This window comes from Ochotona curzoniae, unplaced genomic scaffold (genome assembly GCF_017591425.1).
Source record: "Ochotona curzoniae isolate NIBS_2020 unplaced genomic scaffold, NIBS_Ocur_1.0 contig_883, whole genome shotgun sequence".
Taxonomy (NCBI): Eukaryota; Metazoa; Chordata; class Mammalia; order Lagomorpha; family Ochotonidae; genus Ochotona; species Ochotona curzoniae.
In genome coordinates, this window is record NW_024466599.1 from 26,107,130 (window position 1) to 26,133,049 (window position 25,920).

The following is a 25,920-nucleotide window of genomic DNA, read 5'->3' on the forward strand; positions in this document are numbered from 1 at the left end:
GAAGCAATGTTAATTGTATACTTTAAATAGGTTAATTGTATAATATAATTATATCTCAACAGAGCTACTGATAAAAAAAAGAAACAATTGAAGGGAATTTCCTTAATGCCTTTATTATAAAACATACAAAGCATATTCAAAGCAACAACTGCACAGCACACACTAGTAGATTCAATGTCCTATTTAAGAAAACAAGTTGCCATCGCCTCGGACTGCACTTCCCCATCGCACTCCCTTCCATCCTAGATCATCATTCCTCTGCATCATCTCCTTTGCATCCTCTGCATCCCTGTATTGTTGTATCACATTTGCCTGAGATCCTTAACAAAATTACTGAAATTATTCTATATATATTTATCTTTTACGTATAGCCTTTTCCTCCCCGCCAGAAATGCACTGTTTGGCATTATGTTCTTGAGAAAGAGCTTTATGACCACATTGAGCTGTAATTCATTAGTTTTCAATGATATATAACACTTCAGTATGTGAATATAATGTTTTAATCCATGTTCTTTATGATGGGCATTATGGCTGTTTCCTGTGCTTTTGGCTATTATAACCAAGGTTCCCGTGCACAATCCCGTGGCCGTGTATATGGGAGTGGAACTGATGGTTGGACAGTTATGAACAGCTTAGATTTTACTGGATAATATCAAATTCTTTTCCAACATTATTTCTAAGTTAACTTTTTATGAGGATCACATTTCTGCAACTGGCTTGCAAGCCATTTTAACGAAGGGAAATAAATTTTTTTGGCTTAAAAAACAGCAGACATTTAATATAAATGTATTTGTTGATTCATTAATTAATATAAAGACATTTTGAGGTCTTCTCCCCAGCAGGGAAAAGTCAGGGAAGGACAACGGTAAGCATATTATCAAGGTAGAAATTAAAATATTTCTACAAATGTAGTAAAACAAGGGTAAAATTGATAAAAAACAATAGTTAAATGTCTAGCAATATCCCCCTGTAGATTTTAGTTAACTACAAAAAAATCAATTGGAACTGAGAGACTTTTCGAAAGGTCCCTAACATGTATTTCTTTGCTTTTGGGTCAACTCCTGGTTCCACCTGTCCAACGTCTTCAGTATTTCAGATGTGTCAGGTCGTTTCTCAGGTTCCACTGACAGTAGTTTTTTCAGAAGCATTTTCTGAAATGACCATAAGAGACAACACTAAGATATGAAAGTGTAATAAAAAAATTCTTGATTAGTTTCATGTGCTTACACTTACTTCTTTAGCATCAAATACATCTGGAAAAGAGCCACTCCTTAGCTCTCTGAAAATCTGAAAATAAAACATACATATTCATGAGGGAATTATTCACTTGTGAGCAAAAAGAAAGAAAAAGCACAAAGGCGGAAAACGTCCTACAATCTAGGCTATTTCCGACTCCTCCACTTGAAAACCACCCTTCACACGAACATGTGTGACAAGGGCATTCGTAGTCATTATCCGCCCTCATCCCTCCGAGAGTCTCTGCCAGAGGAACTCAGTATCCCCGTCCTACACGGGAGATGCCGGTGACTCCAGGCCACCCTCACTGCTGAGCTTCAGACTACAATGCCCAGTTGTCTGCTGCCCTTAGGTGGCTCCACACCCCACAAGAGGTCCCATCCTCCCTTTCCTAATCCCATCAACTACCACCTCCTTAAAACTACTCTGGAATAACTGCACCATCTGCTGTTCTCATGACACTGCACCGACTCCTGTCTCCATGTCTTCTACTGTCGTTGATCAGAAGCCAGCTGACCCCTCCTAGCAGAGCCACCATGAAACCTAAATCTTTATACCTAGAAAAATCTTCCTTGTAGTTGTTTGCATGGGCATTATACCTTCTCCTGAAACACAGAATTTCCTTACAGTATCTTGTCTTTTAGAAGGAAAGCTTAATCCTGGCATGGTGGCCTAGTGGCTAAATCCTCGCCTTGCATGTGCTGGGATTCCACATGGACACCATATGGGTGTCCAGGCTGAGCCACTTTCCATCCAGCTCCCTGCTTGTGGCCTAGGAAAGCAGTAGAAGATGGCCCAACACCTTGGGACCCTGAATCTGTGTGGGAGACCCAGAAGAAGTTCCAGGATCCTGGGTTCAGATTTGGTACAGCTCTGATCCTTATGACCATTTTGGGACTGAATCAGCAGATGGCACATCTTTCTGCCTGTCTTCTCTTTGTAAATCTGCCTTTCCAATGAAAGTGAACAAATCTTTTAAAAAGAAAAGGAAGAAGAAAAGCTCACTATGCAAATTGTCTGACACTGACCAGGTAACCAACAGAGAAGTTCACTCACTGACCTGGGAGTCTTGTGAGACTGCACACACTTTCCCAGGAAGATCAAACTTTCCAATCTCTAAAAACATGGCTATCAACATTTTAAAGAAAGAAAATTCCTATTTCACATGTAGTCAGACACTGACACGCGCAGACCTGTTCTCCTGAGGGGGTGGCAGCTGACTGCACAGCTCTGGGAGGATCATGGCCAGTTATTGCTTACATGCCATGTACCTTTGATGTTTCAACAGCCGTTGGACATATGTAAAGAAGTTCAGCAAGAATGAGCCCCAACGTATAGAGGTCCACTTCCTTTCCATAGTCTTCTGAATTAATCTGAAGAGACCAAAAGAGACATGTCTTTGTTAGGGACCCGAGATGTATGCCTTCAGAAAGCTTTGTCCAGTGGCGCTTACCTCACATGAGAACATATGCATCCACTGACTTCCCTGATGGGGAGGAGCCCTCAAAAATATTCTTTATATTAAGTAATGGATCAACTTATATATGTGTGTGTGTGAATGTGTACATATATATATATATACATGTCTACTGTTTTGAAGACAAAAACATATATTTCCCTTCCTTAGATAGTTCACACAAACCAGCTGGAGAACTGTGATCCTCATAATAACACTGAGAGATACAGAATCAGCACACAAATATATAAAGTTTTTAAAGAAATGCTTAATAAAAATGACAATTAGGGCTGGTGTTGTGTAGTAGTGGGTTAAGCCACCGTTTCTATAGCATCCCATGTTGGTTCAAGTCTTGGCTGCTCCACTGTGAGTCCAGCTCTCTGCTAATGCACCTGAGAGGCGACAGATGCTGGCCCAAGCACTCGGGCTCCTGCACCCACGTGAGAGCCCAGCCTAAAGCTCCTGCCTCCTGGCCCAGCCTGGCCCAGCCTTGAACTATTGCAGTCATTTGGGGAATAAAGTAGCAGATGGAAGATCTCTCTGCTTTCCAAATACAATGAAAATAAACTGATGTGGTAAAAATGTTGATGGGGGAGTTATTTGTAATGATATGAAAACATTATATAGTGTTGAATAAAAAAACCACAAAGTAGCATAATATTTCCATAAAACTGTAAGTATGAATGATAATGCAAAAAATTTAAGTTTGCATAAGCTTATAACTCATAGAAAATGCTGAAAAAGATAAAGAGCAAACTTTACTGACAGAAATAGGAATAGAGAGGAAGGATAAGGGGATTTCTTTTCTAAAATATATATAAATATATATTCATTTGAGAGGCACAGAAAAAAAAAAAACAGAAAGAGAGAAGACAGAAAGAGCTCCCATCCATCCACTGGACCATCTCCCTCATGCCTTGACGGGCAGGAACAGGCCAACAGCTGAGGACTGGAGCTCGGATCCGATCCCCCATGTGGGTCACAGGAACACAACGGCTTAGGTCATCACCTGTCCACCTGCCAGGGTCTGCATTAGCAGAAAGCTGGAGTCAGGAACTACGGCCAGGTATCAAGCCCAGGTTCTCTGATATGGAAAACAGGAATCTTAATTGGCATTGTAGTTGCTGGGCCAGTCACTCGCCCCTTAAATTCTTATTCTATCTGTACTACTTTTATAACTGAAAAGAGTATTTAAAGTGAACTATATGCAGACATAGAATATGTATCTGGCCTAATGGTTGGGAGCTGTCTCTCAAATAAATGCAATTTAACAACAACAAAAAACATTCATGTATATGTTAGAGAAAGAAAATGAACTTACCTGCTCTGGACTCATATATCGGCAAGTTCCCAAATTAACAGTTCGCTTTTTATCATTTCTTAATTGTGTTACAAGTCCAAAGTCTCCAATCTTTATTTTGTTTTCATCTACTAACAATATGTTACTTGGCTGTGGAAGAAAAAATTTATTTACATGTACCAATCTGACAGGCTGTAACTAAGTATTCAAATAATCTTTAGCAATGGCTATTTTTATATTTGCTTATAGGATATTAACCTTTCCAGAGGCAATCTTAATTGCGGAATTTAACAGGTCATTAAAATGCTAACTTTTTAGCTGACAGTAGGACTAGCTTGGGGCGCAGCTGCCTCCTAACATCTGAAAGGCTTCCAAGTGATGGTAGACTGATTCCACACAGTCCCAGGGGATTGTTCCAGAACTAGACAGTGGAGAAGACCAAACGATGTGCCTTATTATAGGTTAATATGCCAACAGTGTGATCTGAAGTACAGGAACTACAGATTGTCACCTCCCAAGAGGCAGGTGGACACACCTGAGGTGAGGCAAATATAAATTCACAATCGGGTGGCAACTGAGTGAGCACCCCTAAGCTCTCTTTCCACTCCTGCTGCAGAACAACTTGGTGCAAAATGGGATGCTTCCTGTAAGTCATTTTTTCCTAACCTCTGACACCTTCTTAACATCCCCTCCACCTTGAAAGCTTTAAGTGAGCTGGGAGCTGAAAACGAGCACTGAAATTACTTTTGTTCATCCTTCAACAAGAGTTTTAAAAATTGGTATAAAAAAGAGTGACGTGAGGACTGCTTATCCCTGCTCTATTCTTTGTAGAGGTATTGTTTGACCAATGTTCTAGAGAACATAAAACAGGAAGACTGTTGATGAGGAAACTAACACTTTGCCATTCTTGAAAAGATCTGACTTTTCATATAATGTTAGGCTACCCACAGACCATAGGAAACTGCACTTAGTACAGTCCTTAGAAGGACTCTAGGAAAAGCAGAAATAGGAGCAGAAAAGGAGAAATAGGAGCTTCCTAGAAGCCAACTTAAGAAGGCCCATGCTGAACTTGGCAGTGGATTAGAACACAGTTCGCAGGAATGCCAGTCATGCGGAAGAAATGCTACCGCTGTGGGGGAGCAGTGGGAATGGACAGAAACGTTCCTGCACTGACACGATACAGGGTTGGATGAGGCTGTTAATGAAACTCCGAAATCACATCTTACAGATCATTTCAAAGGACAGAAGTTCATGAATGCTATGTTTTGTACAATTATAGTAGCACTCAGAAAACCTATTATGGGGAACAACAAAGGATACAGACTTTGCACAAGAGGCGCCACAACAAGGGTTGACGCGTGGGGTGAGGCTGCCAGAGTCTGGGTCGATGAGAATCCCTCCCCACCATCCTCTGGAAACCCATCTGTGCCTCCCTGAGCCTTTGGTCCAGTCGTCACCATGCCAACAGAAAGGAGCGAACACTCAAACTGGGCAAGAGGGGCTTCCTTTCTCTGCAAGGGCTGCCCACAGCAGAACCCGCCCAAGTGCTTCATCTGCATCTTCCCTCAGATGAAAGCAAGCTGCAGTCATAGCACTGAGAGCCAGAAAGGTTACAGAAGACACAGAAAACTCAGCAGCAACATGTGACCTTTGACCAACTGCAGCCAAAAGAAGCCCAAGAGCTCGCACGACTCCAGGCACAGACTCTGAAGGACTCAGCAGAGAGGCAAGGGCAGAGACAGCGGCAAGAGCTCCTGGCTTCATCCTGCGGAGGCCCTTGCTCCTGGCTGCTGCCTGTGTCGGGTGAGGTCAGCACACAGGTGGCGCTGCTGCCTAGAGCAGGTAGGGACAGATCCAGAGCAACCCCACGACAGGGGTTCTGAGACAAGACTCAGCAGGCTAGGATGTGATGGGAATAGGCAAATCTCAAGGGTAGAGCATGGAGGCGAGGCTATAAAGCTGGCTCTCTGCTCTTCTGATGCAGGATGAGAATGCAAAATGAGAAAACAGCTTCTCCAGATCATGAAGGACAAAACTGAATGAGAAGACTAAGGGATGGTATCGGCGGCAAGGTTCGGATTACCGTGATTTCCCAATAATGGGCAAAAAGTTCTAACCTGGAAAACACTAGACTGGATCTAGTAGCTGTGAGTGAAGTCAAGAGCAAGGACAGAATTTAGGGAATTATGATCTCCAAGCCAAAGTCAGCAGAGTCCCTCCGCTCTTAAGTAAGCCTCGGCGGCAGAGCTGTTCAGCAAGTAGAAGCTATGTAAGTTTATATCCAGGGTTGACTTCCAGCCTCATAAGACCAGAAGTGGATGAGCCTTCCTATTGGGCTTACCACACTCAGCTTCTTTTCCTGGAGAGTCTCTATGTTACATAGAAGATAATCAGGGTAAGTTCTAGATCCATTATAACCACAGAACTTGAGGTAATGAATTCATCATAATTATTGATCACACTTATAAAACTAGAAAAGGCAGATCTTTAAATGACTAAATTATACTTCTCAACCAATGAGGCACTTTCCACTTACCTTCAGGTCTCTATGTATTAACTCCTGAGAATGTATATAATCCAGTCCTGTTGTGATCTGCTGAAATAACTTCAAAGCCAAAGGTTTGTCTTGTTTGGCTCCTCTTTTATTTTCAATCCACTGCTCCAATGTCCCTTTATCACAGAATTCCATTTGTATCAAAAGGCACTTGGTCTTAACATCACAATTGGATCTAAAATTCACAGTATGTTAAAAGTAGCAATATGAGGCTGCCATCATGGCACAACAGGTAAAGCTGTTGCCTGGGATGCCAGCATCCCATATGGACATGGTTTGTGCCTCAACTACTCCACTTCTGACCCAGCTCCCTGCTAATGCCCATGGAAAGAGCAGTAGAGGATGGCCCAAGTACTTGAGCCCCTGCTATTCACATGGGGGACCAGGCTAAAACTCCTGGCTTCTGGCTTTGGCCTCACCCAACCCTGGCCATTGCACTGCATCCATCTAGAGTGGCACAGTAGGTATAGGTGCTCTCTGTCTCTACTTCTAACTGTTAAATAAACATGTATTTTTTAAAGTAGCAACAAAAATAAACTTAAGGAGTAGCTATTCGGCACAGTAGTTAAATTTCCACGTGGGATGCTGACATTCCATGGCACCATTCTCCATTCCAGGCTCACGGGAATGCACACCCTGAGATGCAGCAACTGGTGCCTCAAAAACTTGAATCCTGCCACCCACAGGGAGAAACAGGTTGAGGCCCCAGCTCCTGGCTTCAGCCTGGTCCATCTCTGACTGCAACACCTTAAATGCTACAACGTTCTTCCCTAGACTGCATTCAATCCCTGTTCTAGAACCAGAGATAAAACAATGGAGGCAGGAAAGCTCTATCTGCAAGTTTGAAAACAGCTGAAAAATTAAAAGAGGCTTTTAAAGGCAGGTTTCAAGCAAGGAAAAAAAAAAAAACAAACAAACTTCACTGTGTCCTTATGTGCAGAACAGAGAGAGAATGGTGTCTGTGAGAGATGGTGGTGACCAGGCTACGTGGTTTTACCAAGTGCTCCCCCTCCCCCCCCCCAGCTTGGTGACATTTTTCTTCTACCCCCTCATGGCTTTGAGAACTTCCTTTTCCTTACCTTGAACTACCAACCGTACTATCCCCACTTTCCCCCGAATCAGGATCACTGTAATCGGTTCCTTCCCAACAATGATAATACTGAATAATATTGGGATGAGAGAGCGCTGCCAGTGCTTTCACTTCCCGCTCCACCTTCCTGGAAAAAAGCAACAAAGCACGCGAAGGTGTCAGGCACCCCTGAGCATAACTGAGAAACACCTCCCATCACTGGGGACAACTCAGAAACAATCAGCGTGCTTCCCATGGCAAGTCTGAGAGAGAGGTCAGGAGAACTCAAGGATCACGCACACGTGCGTCAAGGATCACGTGCACGCGCACAGAGAAGAACAGAGCTGGACGGCCCACTCTCACCATCAGGGCTTCCTTCCCAGCGTCAGACCAGTTAAGATGTGCAGCCTCAGACACCCAGTGCTGCGACTGTCTATGGCTAAATCACGCGTTATATTCTGTTTAAGCTTCTGTGAAAGCCGGAAGATTTCACCGCTCTGCCACATCCGGGCAGTCAGCACAGGTGACCCAGCCAGTATAAACAACCTAATTCAGAACTTTCAGTGGGTAGAGAAAACATACAAAGGATATGACTTAAGTAGAGAAACTGCATAGTGTGGGAGCCTTGTAAGGAGACACTGTGAAGAGCTGACAAAGCTCTATGCTAAATGTAGTAAATAAACTTAAGAGTTCAAAGTTGAGGTTGGATAAATCAATACTATACACTTTTTCTAATTTTTTTCTTAAATTTCAGAAATTCTATGGGGCATAAAATCTGTAAAACTAAAGAGAAAAATCACTGATAACCTCAACAATCGTAACATAAAGTTAACTGGTTGTGGATTGCTTCTATTTTTAATGCACATGTTATATAATCATAATATGCAATCCCCCTCTTTTCATTTAACATGCTATCTTTATAGTTTTTCCTTGTGCAAACATGATTTATAAACTTTTTAACACAAAATGTCAAGAATACAAAAATGGCAGGCAGACACTCTAGGAAACCTAGCAATTCCTAGCCGATTTCCTTTCATCCATGCTCTTCCTTCATTTCCTCGTCTTTCCTGGATGACTCTGAAGCAGCTCCCACCAGCAGACCTTAGTGTGTGGCCATGACTCAGGATGCCACATTCACTTTTAGGCTGTAGTATCCTCAGCAGGCCAGGGATCAAACATTCGAATCAGTTCTAAATTGCTATTTTGTTCATGCTCATTTTTATTGTTATGAATGAGTGTGATTTACATCTTCTTTTATCCAGACATAATCCAGATAATATTATTGCAGTAGGTTCTCAGAAAATTCTTGAAGCAAAGTATATAAATGTCTTAGTGGTCCTGAATTTATAGGAATAATTCAAACAGTTCATGGAAAATGGGAATTTAAAAAATAAGTTTACTTTGGTTCAAAAATAAAAACGTTTAAAACTTAGGCAGTTTTTTTTTCCACAATGCACATCTTTCATAAACTTCTTTGAAAACCCTTTGCCAAGTATATATTTTAAAGGTTTAAAATGCATAAGCTCCTGGAAGTATCTTTTAAATGAACATTTTCAAAAATTGCCGTTTCATAGAATCAACAACAGCACTTTATATCTCTAACATAAAACAAGGAAGAAAAGCCTAGTTTTGATGCTGACTTGGTATGAGAGTTTTGAAATGTGAGGCATTGACCATGCACAGGAAGTGCATTTCACCTAGGACTCTTCGCCTTGTTCTCCTTTGCTCATGTCACTTTAGCTCAGATCCCTTTTCCAAGTTCTCCCATACTACTTAAGGGGCTGGTCTGGCTGAGTTCTACACACTAACAATCACTGGAGAACAACAAGCAAGACTGGTGAACCCATCAAATAGCAAGACTTCTCTCCTATGTGTTTTTCTTTTGAAGAAGTCGTGCTATCCAACGGACATGGAGGGGTAAATACATCAAAACACAGGTACATAAAACAGAATGCAAACACGGCAAGCAATCAATTATAGTGGGAACACAGCAGACTGCAACCCCAGAGAAAGAATTCTGAATGTCTATTACATAAGTATATAATAGTGTCCAAAGATCATTGTCATCAGTTCTTTCCCTTCCCATACACACTGGAATGAACAGCGGGCTATTTGCTCTCTGCTTGAATTGAGTTGGTCTTAGTGACTTATTTAACTAATATAATGTGGCAGAAGTGACTGACATTCTAGAACTCACACAAGCACCCTCACCACTTTCCTGGTCTCTTGGATGACTGGTTCTGGGCACACTCCTTGAAACACATTAGGAAGGTCACATTAGGAAGCCCTGTGGAGGTGCTCTGTTTGACATTGGCAGCTGAATTCTCAGTCCCCAGAGAGCACTAGCTGCTGGCCATCTTGCCTCTCTAACCTGACTTAAAACAAGACTGGGAGATCCCAAGGAAGAGCTGCCCAGCTGAGCACATCCAACCAACAGGATCAAAAGAGAAAACACTAAATTCTCTTTTTAAGCCACTGCAGCTTGAAGATGTGTATTATGTAATAACAGAGAATCAGAACAAGGATCGACTAGCATTTTCCTTACACCAATCAGTTCCCATCTTGGATCTCCGTCTCCTCCGTAAAAAGAGACTAGAATATCTCAAAGGTCACCTTAAATCCAATAATGTGTTCCACTTCTTGAGGCAGTCTCAGAAGGATAACCCATAGTATATCCCTTTTTAAAAATTAAAATAACTGCAGCAGTGAGATTATTTCAGTGTAAACCAAGCTACTTTGCAAAGAAAGAAATGCTTGAAGAAAAAATGATATGTTGATGAAGGAGAGACACAAAAAAGAGCAGTGGTTACATTTTCAACAACTCTCATCTAAAATATGTGACATTTGCTACTTACTCACTATCATATTTAACACGTTTGATAGCATAGATCTTTCCATCAATTCTGTGCTTTGCTTTGAAAATTCGGCCAAATCCACCAGAGCCAATCGGTTCTATTTCTTTAAAATCTTTGGTAAACCTTGAAGATAAAAACCACAATTTCTCTGAGATCCTCCAACCCTCCCGCAACCTCCCTAGGTTTGCCTTCAATGTCATTCATAAAATGGGTCTGTAAGACAAACACGATTCTCCCCTTATGGAAAACAAAGTCTTATTTCACAGATACATTCCCAAAGGGTCATCCCTTCCCCTCCGCCTCCCGTAGGAATCCACATAACCAGACCACCCAGGAGTAACAGTCAACTCTTGACTGAATGAAAGTCAAAACAAATGGTCCAATGTCAGGCATAAAACTGTAGTAAGAACCACCTAACGCATTTCAGAGACACTTCAATCTATTGGAAAGGAAACAAGCACATATTCTGAGCCCGTCTTGGTTTTATTCTTGGTTTCTCCTCTCCCTCATACCTCTACATTCCATCATTAAGCTTTACTAATTCTACATCAAACAAAATCACTGATAGGAACAGCATTTGGTTAGGATGTCCAAATCCCATACAGTACTAATGGTTCAAGCCCCAGATATTCTGCTTCCAATCCAGCTTCCTGCAACGCACAGCTTGAGAGCCAGCAGGTAGAGCTCCAGTGCTGGGGTCCCTGACAAGCCAAGGAGGAGACCCACAGTGTGAGTTCTGGGGTCCTTGCCTCAGCCTGGGACCCATTTGGCTGTTGTACACATGCAAGGAAGTGGATGGAAGATTTCTGCTTCTCTGCCTTTCAAATGATAAATGAAAATAAATCAAGACATACTTTAAAAACCATATGAATGGCATATGTCTACCTTTCTCCACCTCCACTATCCTCACTGTGGCCCAGGCTTCCATCAGGGTCCTGCAGTACTCGGCTAGGGGGACATTCCTCTCCATTTCCTGTTTCCCACTTACTCCAATCTATGATCAGCTCAGCTCAGCTTCAGCCATTGCGGCCACCTTGGGAGTGAACCAGCAGACGGAAGGTCGTTCTCTGTGTCTCTCCTCTCTGTAAATCTGACTTTCCAACAGAAATAAATTTTTAAAAATTCCATTTGAGCAGAATCTATTTCTATTTCTTCTTCGTATAGATGTCCCGTACAGTGCCAGGAACATGGGTATTCCTGTGTTAAATGACATTCTTATTTTTTAAACGTGCATTTAATGTGCCTTGCTCTTTGAAAATAGGCCTCCTTGGCTTAAACTGCTAAGCCACACTTTTTACAGTGGAAGGAAAAGTTTCTCAAGTGAAGTGTGGCATGGAAAGAGAAGTGAGATTTATACAGACCTATTTTGATTCCTGTAAGAATCAAATGGTTTTTAATGATTGATTTATAGGAATATTTTCTTTCAATATTAATAACTTCCATAGATTTCAGAGTGATTCACCAAAGCATCGTGTTCACCCTATCCTATGTGGATTCATTAAAGTTTTATTTCTCCAAGAGATGAGGGTCCTTTGTGCGTTTTCTTTGGCTATAACAGCTAAACTGCTGGGGTGGAAATCTACTTTAACCTTACAATAGGCCCTCACAAAATTTCATGGAATGAACAAACACATTTAGCGAGGAGAGGAAGAAACTGAAACATGGAAAATAAAACAATTTTTAAAAAAGATATATTTATTCTTATTGGAAAGTCAGATATATAGAGAAAGGAGGAGAGAAAGCGAGGAAGATCTTCCTTCCAATGATTCACTCCCCAAGTAAGTGCAATGGTCAGAGCTGAGCCAATCCAAAGTCAGGAGCCAGGAGCTCTTCCAGGTCTCCCACATGGGTACAGGGTCCCAAGGCTTTGGGCCGTCCTCAACTGCTTGCCCAGGCCATGAGCAGGGAGCTGGATGGGAAGCAAGGCTGCCAGGATTAGAACTGGCGCCCATATGGAATCCCGCTGTGTGCAAGGCAAGGACTTGAGCCACTAGGCCACCACGCCGGGCCCAGAACAATTTTTAAAAAGCAAATATTTAAACAATTTCTACTTTACCATTCTACCTCACCTCTCATCCACAGTATATTTGGTTGTTTCTTTATCAAGGGAGTCAACAGTAGGTACCAAATTCCTAAAAATCAAGAAACGACAGTAAATCAAATGCTTCAATGAAATGTAATTTGTTAAGAGTGGGTTTCATCCCTTGTGATGGGCTATTTACATCTTGGGTCAATTATCTGGATAACAGCATAGCAAGTATGAGCCCTTTTCCTTAGACATTAGAGCCATTTACATATGGTTGACCTCCATCCTCTAATAATTCTTCATCCCCTTCCTGGCTCCTTCTTTCACACAACATTCGCGTTCCTGGCAGGCCGCTAGCCTCTCCTTTTCTTTCTGCTAACTCACACCTCAGGGAGCAACAGGCCTCGTGGCTTTACTCGTGATGAGTTCAAAAACCACCTAAAATGAAATTGTTAACCCAAATTACCGTGAATCCCTCCAATGTTAAACTCGGGGGCTCAGCAGTGTCCTGTCCAAAATGAAGTGATTCTCTTCTCCCTCTCACCAGCTAAAGAAAGGAATCACTTAAATACTATATTACCGGCATCTGCCCACTTTGTTCTGCCTGTAGCGTCTTCAGCAAAGCCCATGCTGGCATCAGGCCCCTGCAGTTCCCGGTTAACTGGTCACCCCACGTCAAACCGTGTCTCCTTTTCCTGCCAGTCCCTGTCACATATTTTCTTCACTCCTCTCTGCTGCCACAATAACCATGGCTGCAGGCCTACTCATCTCACATACATAGCTCTGTTCTTTCCAGAAAACATCAGATCAGGAACCAGCTGTTCTCCCCATCATTCTCTATGGCCCAAGGTAGACTGGAGGCTCAAAGCGGCACCTGCTGCCACCTCACTGCCATTCTTGACTATAGTTACCACCCTGTTTTATCTTCAGTTAAAGAAACCAAGCCAACAGGATTTGCATAACATCTGGCTAGTTTTAACCTGAGTTACATGGGTTTTTCTCTACCAACCTGTCTATAAAACAAACATACTTTAAAAAAAATCTGTTCCTCTGAACTAATCACTCTAGTGATATGCCCGTGGGGATTTATGTCTACATCAATGATTTCTCTACAAATTTCAGATTGCCTGTACATAACAAACTTTCTGTGAGCCATTGCCATGCTTTCTACTTATGAAATGGAGTGTACACTACAAATGCTGAAGGCTAGAAAAATAAAGATTTAGATATTTTCAATGCATAATGATACTAACCTTTTTTTGTTTACTTCATTACTTCTGGCATTCTATAAGGAAAAAATGGGAAATCGTGTCAGATGATTAATTAATTCATACTGCTTTCTGTTACTCTTGCTCCCGGTATACGTCTAGCTGGCTCTTGGACTGCATTCATTAATGCATTGTGAACTGCCCTGAAGCAGGCATTTAGCCCACAAGTTCAGACACCCATAACCTACTTTAGAGGGCCTGGGCTGAAATTCCCAGCTCCAGCTCCAGACTCCACCTTCCAGCTAATGCAGGTCCCAGGAGGCAGCAGTGAGGGCTCCAGTTGTTGCAGTCCTGCCTTGCAGGTGGCAAATAAGGACCGAGTTCCTGGCTCCTGACTCTAGTTGCTGTGCACATTTGGGGAGTGAGAGTGGATGGGTTCTCAAGCATTTGCTCTATCTCTCTCTGTCTCTTAGCCTCTGAAATTAATAAAAGAATGAATATTTTTAAAAGGTCAATAGACTCATCAATATGTGTAACTTTTGTCAAGCCCTGGGATCTATTGCTTTGAGTTGTGCTTTTCTGACTCTTAATAATGACAAAACATCATTTTATGTTTCAATGATGTCTCTTCTGTAAATTTTCTCTTAAGAGACATCATGTTTTCTTCCTGAGTTGCTTATCTTTTTCCTATAACTTTTAGTTCTATGTGAAATATCTATATCTATTCACTCCCCAAATGATCACAATGTCAGGAGCTAGGACCACCTGAAGCCTTTTTAAGGTCTTCCCTGGGGTGCAGGGGGCCAAATGTTTGTGATATCTTCAGCTGCTTTCCTGGGCATGGCAGCAGGGAGCTGTATTGGAAATCAAGCTGTACTGGGGATCAAGCTAGTGCCCACATGGAATGCCAACATTGCAGGCAGTGTTTTTTTTGTTTCTATCTTTGTTTTGTTTTTACTTTTGTTTTTTGCTATACCACAGTATCAGCTCTGATTTGTAGTTCTTGATAGATAGAATAGCTATATAACATTAGTCTCTCACCAATAGAATGACCTGATTTAAAAAAAAAAAATCGTTAAGTTTTGGAGGAACCTATTAAAGTTATTTTTGATTTCTTAAAATAAAATAAAAGCCATGTTATAATAAAAACTTCAAATATTGTCCATTTGCTAGGAAATAAAAACAAGATTATGGGAATATATAAAAATATAAGAGTGAATAGAAATATTTGGAAATGAGCTGTGGTAAGAATTCTGCATGTGAAGAGTGGGTGTTTAAAAGGTAAACGAAATCAAAAGCTTGCTAAATATGATTATGTAGTAATAGTGCATAAGATAAAAATATAAAAATGGTAGTGGAAAATGAGGAAATGCACAGGAAACCAAGATTATGTAGGAAGCTCATACCATAGGAAATGAAGGCGAAGAACTACCTAAACCGTCCTGATTGTGTTGTTTTCCTGGTGCAGTTGCTGAGTGGTAATTTCCCAGTGATGAATTAAAAGCACTAAAGAAAAGGGAATAGCAGTCAGCTTGTGAAGATATTTTTGTATCTTCAAAATGTAGTATATTTTCTCTACATTATCCTTAAATACGAAACATTTTCACCGAAATTACTTTTTGCCACGGCAGTTTAAATATGTTACATATCACAGCTCCTTGTCCAGACTTACCTCGTGGGTGTTTCTGAAAGAGCACTTCTGAAGTCAGCAGATGAAGTCACAGAAGAACCAGGGGAGGTAGGGCTAGTGACCTGAAATGAAGAGTGGCCTCAGCAGGCTGAAATGCAACTGCATTACTTTTTACAGTGGCTTAGCCTCTGTGCCCTTGTACAGGGGCCATGCTAATCTTCTATGTATTGTTCCAATTTTATTACACGTGCTGCTCTGACTACCACATTTATTTCTCGGTTGAACAAACCCACACTGATCAACAATGACCACATACACTTATTTTTTCATAGATGTTAGATCTGGATTTTCAAAGCAAATCTTTTGTGTTGCCAGCAGAACTTTTACTGTGTGGGAGTGTCATGGCTCCAGGGCTCCGGGCTCACGGATGGGACACAGAATGGAGGAAGCATTTTTGCTGGGTGAGTAGCTATCTTGGCTTTAGGCAAACAGTCTAACCTTCAAGTCAACTTCAGGATTTGTAAGATACAAAAATTACATTTAAAGATGGTACATACATACCATTAACTGATCATAGGCAAGTTTAGCAGCCAATTGCTTTGCTTCCTGTTTAGTAGAACCAATGGCAGTATCATATTCCTTTTCCTCAATTTTGCATTTATAGTAAAATCTAAGAGAAATGATAGACAATATTTATCCAAATATCAAAAATACAGTAAATCTAACTTGTGATAAAAAAAAACACAAAAGCATATAAAAGCTCAAGGTAACACTGATTCATCATGAAAATTTCAATTTCTTATTTTATATTAAGTTGAAAACTTCGATAAAGTCGCTGATCAATTTGTCTAAATAACCAGGATTGGGCTGATGTGTCAACTTGCATTTTCCAGGCAACTTCCAATGCTTTGTGGCTTCACTAAAAAGACCTTATACAAAGGTTCTAGGTGGGGATTTTAAAAACTTCCCAAAGGTTAAAACAAATGGCGACAGAGAAGAAAGGGGCAAAGATTAGGTGCCAATTAAGAAAGCAGGGGTGGGGCCCAGCGCGGTGGTGCAAGTGGTTAAGGTCCTCGCCTTGCACGCCCGGGATCCCATATGGGCGCCGATTCTATCCCGGCAGCCCCTCTTCCCTTCCAGCTCCCTGCCTGTGGCCCGGGAAAGCAGTCGAGGATGGCCCAAAGCTTTGGGACCCTGCACCCGCGTGGGAGACCCGGAAGAGGCTCCTGGCTTAGGCTCGGCATAGCATCGGCCATTGTGCTCACTTGGGGAGTGAATCATTGGACGGAAGATCTTCCTCTCTGTCTCTCCACTCTGTATAACAGCCTTTCCAATAAAAAAATAATAAAAATAAATCTTTAAAAGAAAGAAAAAAGAAAAAAAAAAAAAAAGAAAGCAGGGGTGGGCCTGGCATGGGCAGCCTAGCAGCAAAAGTCCTCATCTTGCACGTGCCAGGATCCCATATGGGTGCCGGATCTAATCCCAGTGGTCCCGCTTCCCATCCAGCTCCTTGCTTGTGGCCTAGGAAAGCAGTGGAGAACGGCCTAAAGTCTTGGGACCCTGCATCCAAATGGGAGACCAAGAAGAGGCTCTGGGCTCTTGGCTTCGGATCCGCTCAGCTCAAGCCATTGCACTCACTTGGGAAATGAATCATCGGACAGAAGATCTTCTTCTCTGTCTCTCCTCCTCTTTGTATATCTGACTTTCCAATAAAAATAAGTAAATCTTAAAAAAAAAAAAAGGAAAGAAAATTGGGGTTCCACTGGAGAAGACAGGAGGTTACAGTGCTATGGCCTTTTTTGGGGGATAAGCAATGATGGATTTTGCCCTAAGTTATTTTTTTTTTCCTAAGACTTGCTTATAGTATACAAAACTCCTTTTAAAAAATATTTACTTATTTTTATTAAAATCACAGTTACAGAGAAAAGAGACAGAGACAAAATATTCCATCCAGGGCTGCAGGTGGCTGCAAGGGCCCAAGCTGAGCCAATCCAAAGCCAAGAGCCAGGAGTTTCTTCTGGGTCTTCATTCAAGTATAGGATCCCAAGTTGTTGCACCATCTTTTACTGCTTTCCCAAACCACAAACAGGGAGTTGGATGGGAAGTGGAGCAGCCGGGACAAAAACTGACACCCATATGGGATCCCAGTGCTTGCAAAGTGAGGTGAGGATTTAGCCATTGAGCCATCAATGCCAGGTCCCACTATATACAAAATTCTAAGAAAATCCTACCAGTGCAGACCCCAACTCCCATACTGAATAGTACTCTTCAAGAACACTCTCCCTATCTTTAAGGCTTGAAGAATGGATACTGCCATTTATATCAAAGAGTTCCCACACATTATCACAAAAGTACTGCTTTATCTCATGATTCTTTGGAGGCTGCAGAGAAATGCACACCCAGTCAGAAGACCCAGAATTAAAGAGCCAATCTAAGAGTCTAGCCCGGAATGCTCCTGTCTTGTCCACGCACCCCTCAAATAGAATTTTTCTCTCTTAGGTATCCAATGTGCTTAGATCAAAGCAAGACAAAAAGATGAGCTATAGAGACAGATAAGCATCCCTTACGACAGAGATACCCATAAAATTCACTTTTAAACTATTCCAATGCAGAGAATATTACCACATTTTCTCTTCCTGCTCTGGCGTAAAAACCACCTGCGAGTAAAAAGGACAGTGCTCTCAAGTGACAATCTGCACTACTTGCCATTTAGAGTTTTATTTCTTCTTTGTCATTTCACTGGTGGGTTGCCACCGAGCAATGATCTCCCACGTGTTCCTTCGCTTTCTGCTTTCCCTCAGCTCTTCCCTACAGCTCCGAGTCTTGACTCAGTGGTGGTCTCAAACTCTATTTCTTTCTTCTTCTTTTTTAAGATTTATTTCTTTTTATTGCAAAGTCAGATATACAGAGAGGAGGAGAGACAGAGAGGAAGATCTTCTGTCTGATGATTCACTCCCCAAGTGAGCACAACGACCGGTGCTGTGCCAATCCAGAGTCAGGAGCCAGGAACTTCCTCCAGGTCTCCCACACAGATGCAGGGTCCCAAGGCTTTGAGCCGTCCTGGACTGCTTTCCAGGCCACAAGCAAGGAGCTGGATGGGAAGTGGAGCTGCTGGGATTAGAACCAGCGCCCATATGGGATCCTGGCACGTTCAAGGCGTGGACTTTATGTGCTAGGCCACGGTGCTGGGCCCCTAAGCTCTATTTCATCCCTCTCCTTACATGTCTTAACTCCTGGTCCCTGCGGAGTGGAAGGTTAACCCCATTCTCTCACCGTGTTTTCCTAATTACTCGTTTCTGGGGATGAGCATCTAGTCAAACAGCTCCTTAACCTCACCGTGGTACAGGCTCACTCTGGAGTATGGTCGAGTGGTTTTCACAGCAGTGACCACGCAGACCTAAAGGATGGAGTGATGTCCACATCCTTCAAGTAGGGATCCTGCACTCTGTTGTCCAACAGGAGCATCTCAGAAATAGAGCAGTCCCCATCCCCGCCCCATCCTGACGGATGGGTTTCAAGGCCCATCTGATACTTAAAAAGTGTTGAACATCATATTTGCAATATCTTTCCTGCTTGCACATTCACAGTAAAGTTAACTTGATAACTTAGGCCCATTTACAGACTAATGACAGCTAATAGAACAATTATCACATAGATTGTCCTAAAAACCCTGAGAACGTAGTCTCTCTCTCAGTACATCTTACTGTACAAAACCCATGCTTCTTCTTGTTGATTATAAGCAGCTGAACCATAGAAAACAAAACTGCAGACAAGGGAAACTGCTGTAAAGGATTACCAAAATCTGACCAATTACAATTGCTTTTAAGTCATATAAAGTCTTCCATGCCAATAGTGAAAAAATGACAAAACTAGAAAATCAAAATATGAAAATAAGCTTACTTTGTTGCTTAAATATGATGAAATCAAAGAAAAAGCTAGATGACAGCTCACCTGCCAGGCTCCTTCTTACTCATTTTACTCGGTACATAATTCACATTTAATTTTTTCTTCTGAGCAAGACGATTGAGAAGGCCTATGTAATTCCCAAGGGTTAGTCCCTCTGAGGTATCTGCAGCTTGCAATGGTGAAGAGCCAACTTCCTACAAGGAAAATCATTTAATGAAATCACTAAATGAACAATATGAAGACAACTTAAGTGTTTTGTGTTTCCCAACTATATTATATCGATGAAAGGATAAACATATACCTTTATCTGCAAGAGGGGGTGGAGAAAAGCACAAAATAAATTATAATCATAGTAAAGAAAATAACTACCTGTCTTTTTAGCTTCAAAATGAAAAACAAAATACCAATCCTTTTTCCTGTTTTTCCCATGAAAAGAACTACATAACATTTTCTAGCTTGCTGTACCATTCTAAATCTCAGAAAACAGAAAACAGATATTAAAGTAAAATTATATGAAAAGGTAAATAAGGTATTATCACTGCTACTACTGTATTCTTCTCTTTGACAAAATCTGATCCAAAGTTTGTCTACTTTATAATTCTTGTCTAAGAATTACCCTTTGATTCTGTTGATTCTCTTTGACAATTCTTTGTAATTTTAAAAGTTAGAGACAGGAATATACAGAGAGATCTCCCACCCACTGATTCACTCCCTAAATGGCCCCAACAGCCAAAGCTGGGCCAGCCAGGAGCTTCATCTGAGTCTCACATGTGGTTGCAGGGGCCCTCGGATGTGGGTTAACCTTTGCTGCTCTCCCAGGTGCATTAGCAGCAAGCTGGATTGGAAGTAGAGCTGCCCAAATCTGAATGTGCACGTGTGGGATGCCAGTGTTACACGTGGCAGCCTTATCGACAAAGCCACAGAGTTGTCCCCGCTTTGTATCTTTTACATTAACTTCTGCTCTTATTATTATGTTATTTCTTCTACATTTGGGGGAGGGTATTATATTGCGTGGTTTTTTGTTTTTTTATTCCTACCTTCTTAACTCAATTTTGTAGCTCATTGTAACTTGTGAGTTGGGGCCTGTGTGATGTTTTTCTTCAGTTTTGGTTAAAAGAATGATACCCTCAATGGGGATTTTTCAGAACTTAAAGGTAAGTTTTCCTATAACTTTCCATCTATGAGAATTACCCTCTATTGTCCTCCACAAAAATGAGTTCATGTTTCATATTCCAGTTGCCACTCAACTATTTCCAAATGTTTAACATTGCTGTAGATAGCCTAAACGTTTTTATTATATATTTTTCTTCTGCTGCATAAAGTTCTTCACCCCTGAGATCCGATACTTTCAAGGACCGATGCTGTTCTGGGTGGGGCTGTACGCTCGTGGCTCCTGAGTTGTTGTAATCTATATTCAGGTCATTATTGCATATGCATTTTCGGTTGAAACTGCCTCAAGTTGGCTTCCTTTTCCGTGCTATTTGTCCTAGTCTCTGTGTTATTTGTCCTCCTGAGCTGCCACATTCACATCTGTTCTCCGCATACATCATTTTCCCTGCTCCTAGAATTACTCTCACCTTTTCCTTTACCCATTGCGTTTCTGCAACCTGTCAGTCACTTCTCCCTGAATATCTCTCACTAATGCATTTTACAGAATTCAACCTACCGTCATCAAGCAAAATAACATCTATGTAGCTTTGTCCCAAGGAATGCTTCTCGCTCAGGGTCTTACAGAGACGAAAACACAGAAAAAGGATTGAACTGAACATTAAAACACAAAGAGATCTGGGAATGTCTTTACTCTGCAAAGCTCCTGGCTTCAGGCTGGCCCAGCACTGGTTAAGTTGGGGCATGAACCACCAGATGGAAGTCTCTCTCTCTCTCTCTCTCTCTCTCTCTCTCACCTTTTCCCTCTCTCTCTGTAACACTGTCTTTCAAATAAGTAAATCTTTTACATATAATATACATACACACACATTTATAGTATTCTATTGCAAATAGGAAAAGAGACAAAGGCTCACCTTGTTTTCTTTATTAAGTGTTTCAACAGCTACTTTGGCTGCGGCATTTTTTGCTTCCTGTTTTGATTTTCCTTCAGCTTTTGGAAATTCTCTTTCATTTATTGTAACTTTAAATGTAAACCTGATTACAGAGAGCATATTAGCAGAATGCTATACAATTCATGAATTTTCTAAGGACAAGTGTCACAACCACTGCCACCTGCGCAGGACCCCCATGGAGGGTTGGAACCTATGTTCTACACAAAATTACAGCAGCCATCCCAGACGGCGTTACCTCCTCAAAGTATGAAAAAAAAAAGCTTATATCCTTGCTTCCCTCTGGAATCATCTGTGGTTTCCAACCAAGTTCCTTATGGGCCCTTTGGCAAAATCTACTACAAAGCTATAAAGTATTGACCTCAAGGCTGTCCCAAAGCTGCTGCTGCTCCCCAATGAACAATTATAGGGACAGACCCTTTTCAATAGCAGCTTACGTTTGTTCATGTGGAGGCCCCGACCGGGACAATTCATGATACTTAAGTACTACGTTGTGTTTCTGGCGATATTTATTAAGTTCTTCTATGTAGAAACCTTTCTTTTCATTGTCCATTTCTTCTTCCAGTAACCTACAATATGAGACATGTTCAAGTGAGTGGCACTGATTTCCTAGCAGGTTTATGAGCCACAAAATGGTGGGAAGGCTCTTCCTGATACAAGTCACCTCAGCCCCACGCAAAGAAAACCTTCCTCCAACACCTTTCCTTTTCTCCCAGGGACTGCACAGGCAAGTGAACCTTCCAGCACCTTCTGAAAACTCAGAGAAAGGTGGGAATCCTTGTTAACTCTGCAGTGGTTACAAAGTACAAATCCATTCATCTGCTTGAGAGGGTACAAAGGCTGCAAGGCAGAATTCAATTGTTTCATGTTGAAAAAGGCTCAGCGTAGAGATATTAAGTGAAGCTCATACAATCATGAAGGATTTTGCTCTACGGAAATAAATTCCTCTATAAAATTTAGAAAATTGTTCCTTTGGCATGTGCTAAAATCAATTTTAAGATAATTTAACTGTAGGTAACTGGAAATCTTGGTTTATAGTTCTCAGTGGATCAAAATGATGGCAGTGATACACAGAATTTAAAGGATATACAATCTAGGGCCCAGCATGGTAGCCTAGCAGCTGGAGTCCTTGCCTTGCATGCCCCGGGATCCCACATGGGCTCTGGTTCTTTTCCTGGTGGCCCCACTTCCCATCCAGCATGGCTCTGGACTGTTTTGGCCGCTTGGGGAGTGAATTAACGGACAGAGGATCTTCCTCTCTGTCTCTCCTCCTGTAAGTATATCTGAACTTCCAATAAAAATTAAACCTTAAAAAAAAATTTTTTTTAAAGATATACAATCTAATTGTAATGAGCCCGAACTAGAACTCTTAGAAAGAAACATAGGGGTAAATCTCCTTGACTTTGGGTTTGTTAGTAGACTCTTAGTTAGGACAACAAAACCAAAAGCTACAAAAATAAACAGAAAAATGGACTCCATCAAAATCCAAAGCTTTTGTGTGTTGTAAAGGACAGTATGAAGAAAATAAAAAGACATTTACAGAACAGAATATGTATAAATCATATATCTGAAATGAGTTTAGTATATAAAATGTATTTTTAAAAAATCCTTAAAACTCAACAAGAAAAAGTAAAACTGCCTAATGCAAAAAAAAAAAAAAACCCCAAAAAAAACAAAACAACAGGCAAAGAGCATGAACAGACATTTCTCCAAACAAGACACACCAACAGCCAGTAAGCACAAGAAGAGATCAGCCTACAGCACAATGGCCAGAGTTGTAGCACAGTGGTTAAGCTGCTGTCAGAATTCCAAATCTGAGTGACTGAGTCCCAGTTGCTCTGCTTCTGATGCCACTCCCTGCTAATGTGCCTGAGAAGGCAGTAGGGGATGCCCCAAGTGCTCGAATCCCTGATACTCCCGTAAGAGATGTGAGTGACATTCTTGATTTCTGGCTGCAGTATGACCAAGCCCTGACTGCTGTGGCCATCAGAAGAGTAAACAAGCAGGTGGAAGATTTCTCTTTGTATTGTTCCCTTTCATTCAACATTACTCTGCTATCCAAATAAATAAATAAATCATCTCTTCCTCCGACCCTCTTCTGTAGCTTGGCCTTCTTAGGTTTCCACCTCTCCTTCTGTCTCCTCCTCAATGCCCTATCTTGTAAATGTTGTAATGTCCTAGGGCCCAATGCTTAGGTCTCCTCTTTTCTGCCCACACTCATTTCTCTGGTGATCACTTCCACCAACCCTTCCCTGCACTCCCTGCTGCTGCATCCAACCCTCCCCTTCCTGACACGCTGGGGGTCCCACCTCTAGTCACTATCACTTCCTACAGATCTGAGCTCCAAATCCTAAACACTTTATCACAGGCTCTCACAGCCTCTGCCTCCTTTCTTACAGCTGTGCATTTAACTCTTTGGCAGCTAAGACCATGAATCACAAGGAAGAGGCCAGGCTTACCATGGTGCCCAACAAGGAATGAATGGATGCACTACCAAAGTATCTGCAGATCCCCATTCCCACAATCTGTTATCTGCTTTCTCTAAACTTGAACGGGTTCTCTGTATCCTCTATCTGCAGGGCAATTTCCACACCTTACCTAAATCTCACCACAGCCCTGGCCACTTTTTAAATGCATCAGTGAGCTCTTTGGGCAGCAGGTTCCATACCTCACTCATGCGCCTACAAGAGTCTCCACCATAGTCGCACCCAATTGCTATCTGTCCATCTTTTTCACCAACAGAAGTGCCTTCAGGCCAAGCCCCCTTCAGAATCCCAGAACTACTTGTTCAGTAGTTAAAGCGACTAGTCGAGTAGTTTGGTGTTTTGGATCTCCAGGTTCAGATAGGAGGAGTTATTAATTATCTAGCATGTAGCATATAGTCAATGAACACTGTGCTCTGAGCACTGTAGCAGTCCCACCAGCGAACAAAAGCCTGCTCTTGTTAACTAAGGAGAAGAGGAGTGTAGACAAACCCAAGCCAAAGTCCCAGCGTGCTACGTTCTGTGTTGAAGGCTGCAGCCAAGTTAGGGGGACACCAAGGACAGAGTGAAGTTCCTTTTCTAGATACTCTGAGAAGCCGACACTGGCAGAAATCACCCACCCAATGTTAGCGACTACAGCTTTCCAGGAATCCGGAAACAAGCAGTGCCAAGTACCGGAGGCGGCAGGGTGCACGGAACAGCAAGGAGGCCAGTGAGGTCAGAGTTGGGGAGAGTGTGGAAGCGCCAAAAGGCCTGGCTTGCAGCCAAGGAAGCCCGGAGACAGGTCTAAGCAAGGAGGGCTCGGTTCAGACTTACCTACCATGGTGTGAAGAGGTGACTGGAAAAGAGGAAGGTGGGACGACCAAGAGGGGACTCAGGCTGCGCAACTAGAAAACTACTCCTCAGGCAGGACCTTGCTAGCCCGGGATTCTCTCTCCCTTCTACAGATAAATTCAGGCATCCCTATTTCCCGTCCTCCCGTCAAGTCACTGCGCCTGCCCGGAAACCACTCTCCAACCACTCTGACCGCGTTCCACAGTCCTTTACCACAGACTGGGAAGTGCTTTGCAACGGAGGTGGGGGGTTGGGAGGCTGCGGGGTCCCTGACTAGAGCAAGCAGGTGTGGGCCTGGTGGGTGAGGGGCAGGGCAGGGAGAGCTTCTAACCCGCGCCCTAAATCCGAGCTCAGAGAATGACTAGCCTCGGAATGCTGGAGAGCCCGTTCCCAGAGCGCGCGGCCTCGCTCCACACCCCCGGAGCCCACTCACCTCACTCTCCTGGGAGCCCGCGGCCGACCAAGTTACCCCACGTCCCCGCGGCCCCGGAGCCCCCGCGGCCGGCCAGCTCACCTCGCTCAGGCAGCGCAGCTCGTCCACTCCGGTCCACGACAGACGCCGCTGCAATCCAGTCAGTCCGAGCCTACCCTCTGCAGTTTGCTCTAGGTTTCGTTTTCGAATGGAACTCCGCCTTTTCCTACCGTTCCCGGGTCCTCTAGCCCAATCACACCCGGGGCCGGGACCGAGGAATTTTGGTGTCTCCACCCATTGTGCGCTCCCCACTCTTCAGCGACCAGGACCCTGCACCTATGTCGGGCTGCTTGCCGGGAAGGGGGTGTCCCTTGAGTAAATGAACTCATCCAGGCTCTTACCTCAGTGTCCTAACCACTTTGAAAGCTGGGGCGCTTCCGTTCGCCCTTTCCGGTCCATTCCTTAACATAACCAACCCTACCAGCCCAGAACTTCTGGGGAGGTACCTGATGCCTCTAAGACATTTGAAGTTTCCTATCAAAGCCCAGGAGCAGTGGTCCTGTTTCTGTAAGAACCGCTAGTGCTGGCACGTGCAAGGATCGGGATAAATGCTGACAGACGGATTTGTCACATCAGCATCTGCTACCAAGTGCATGGTGACAAGTCCTGTGAGACTGGATTGCAGTACTCCCTGGAAAGTGCAAGACCCGGACTGGAATGGGGCCTAGCAGGAAAACAGTGGCACTTCTCTCAGTTCCCGCTAGTGAGCGTGAGAGCCAGAGGTGGGTTACAGTGAGCCAGGCTGAACAAGGCGGCAGCACTTGTTCACATACCTGTGGGCTGGTTTGTGGTGCGGCTTAAGCTGAGCTAAGCTGCAACACCCATAGATGTATA

General features: G+C 42.7%; 1 protein-coding gene and 1 non-coding gene across 3 annotated transcripts; both read right to left on the reverse strand.

The window, feature by feature from the left end:
* Positions 1 to 382: 382 nt before the first annotated feature.
* Positions 383 to 25,233, reverse strand: EIF2AK2 (eukaryotic translation initiation factor 2 alpha kinase 2). Of its 2 annotated transcripts, XM_040993074.1 has the most exons (16): positions 25,129 to 25,233; positions 21,735 to 21,866; positions 21,262 to 21,382; positions 19,286 to 19,434; positions 15,896 to 16,004; positions 15,377 to 15,456; positions 15,111 to 15,210; positions 13,750 to 13,781; positions 12,540 to 12,602; positions 10,471 to 10,593; positions 7,626 to 7,763; positions 6,529 to 6,721; positions 4,014 to 4,142; positions 2,508 to 2,609; positions 1,234 to 1,287; positions 383 to 1,151 (listed from the first exon to the last, which is right to left on the reverse strand). In XM_040993074.1, the coding sequence occupies exons 2-16, from the start codon at positions 21,848 to 21,850 to the stop codon at positions 1,029 to 1,031; spliced, it is 1,632 nt and encodes a 543-aa protein (XP_040849008.1). In that variant the 5' UTR covers positions 21,851 to 21,866; positions 25,129 to 25,233; the 3' UTR covers positions 383 to 1,028. The 2 variants fall into 2 exon arrangements, with proteins under 2 accessions (XP_040849008.1, XP_040849009.1); XM_040993075.1 differs by lacking the exon at positions 25,129 to 25,233 and having other exon boundaries at positions 21,735 to 22,360.
* On the reverse strand, positions 15,498 to 15,600 carry LOC121165471. Its single transcript, XR_005885255.1, has one exon. It is a non-coding gene; the product is annotated as a U6 spliceosomal RNA (small nuclear RNA).
* Positions 25,234 to 25,920: the final 687 nt, after the last annotated feature.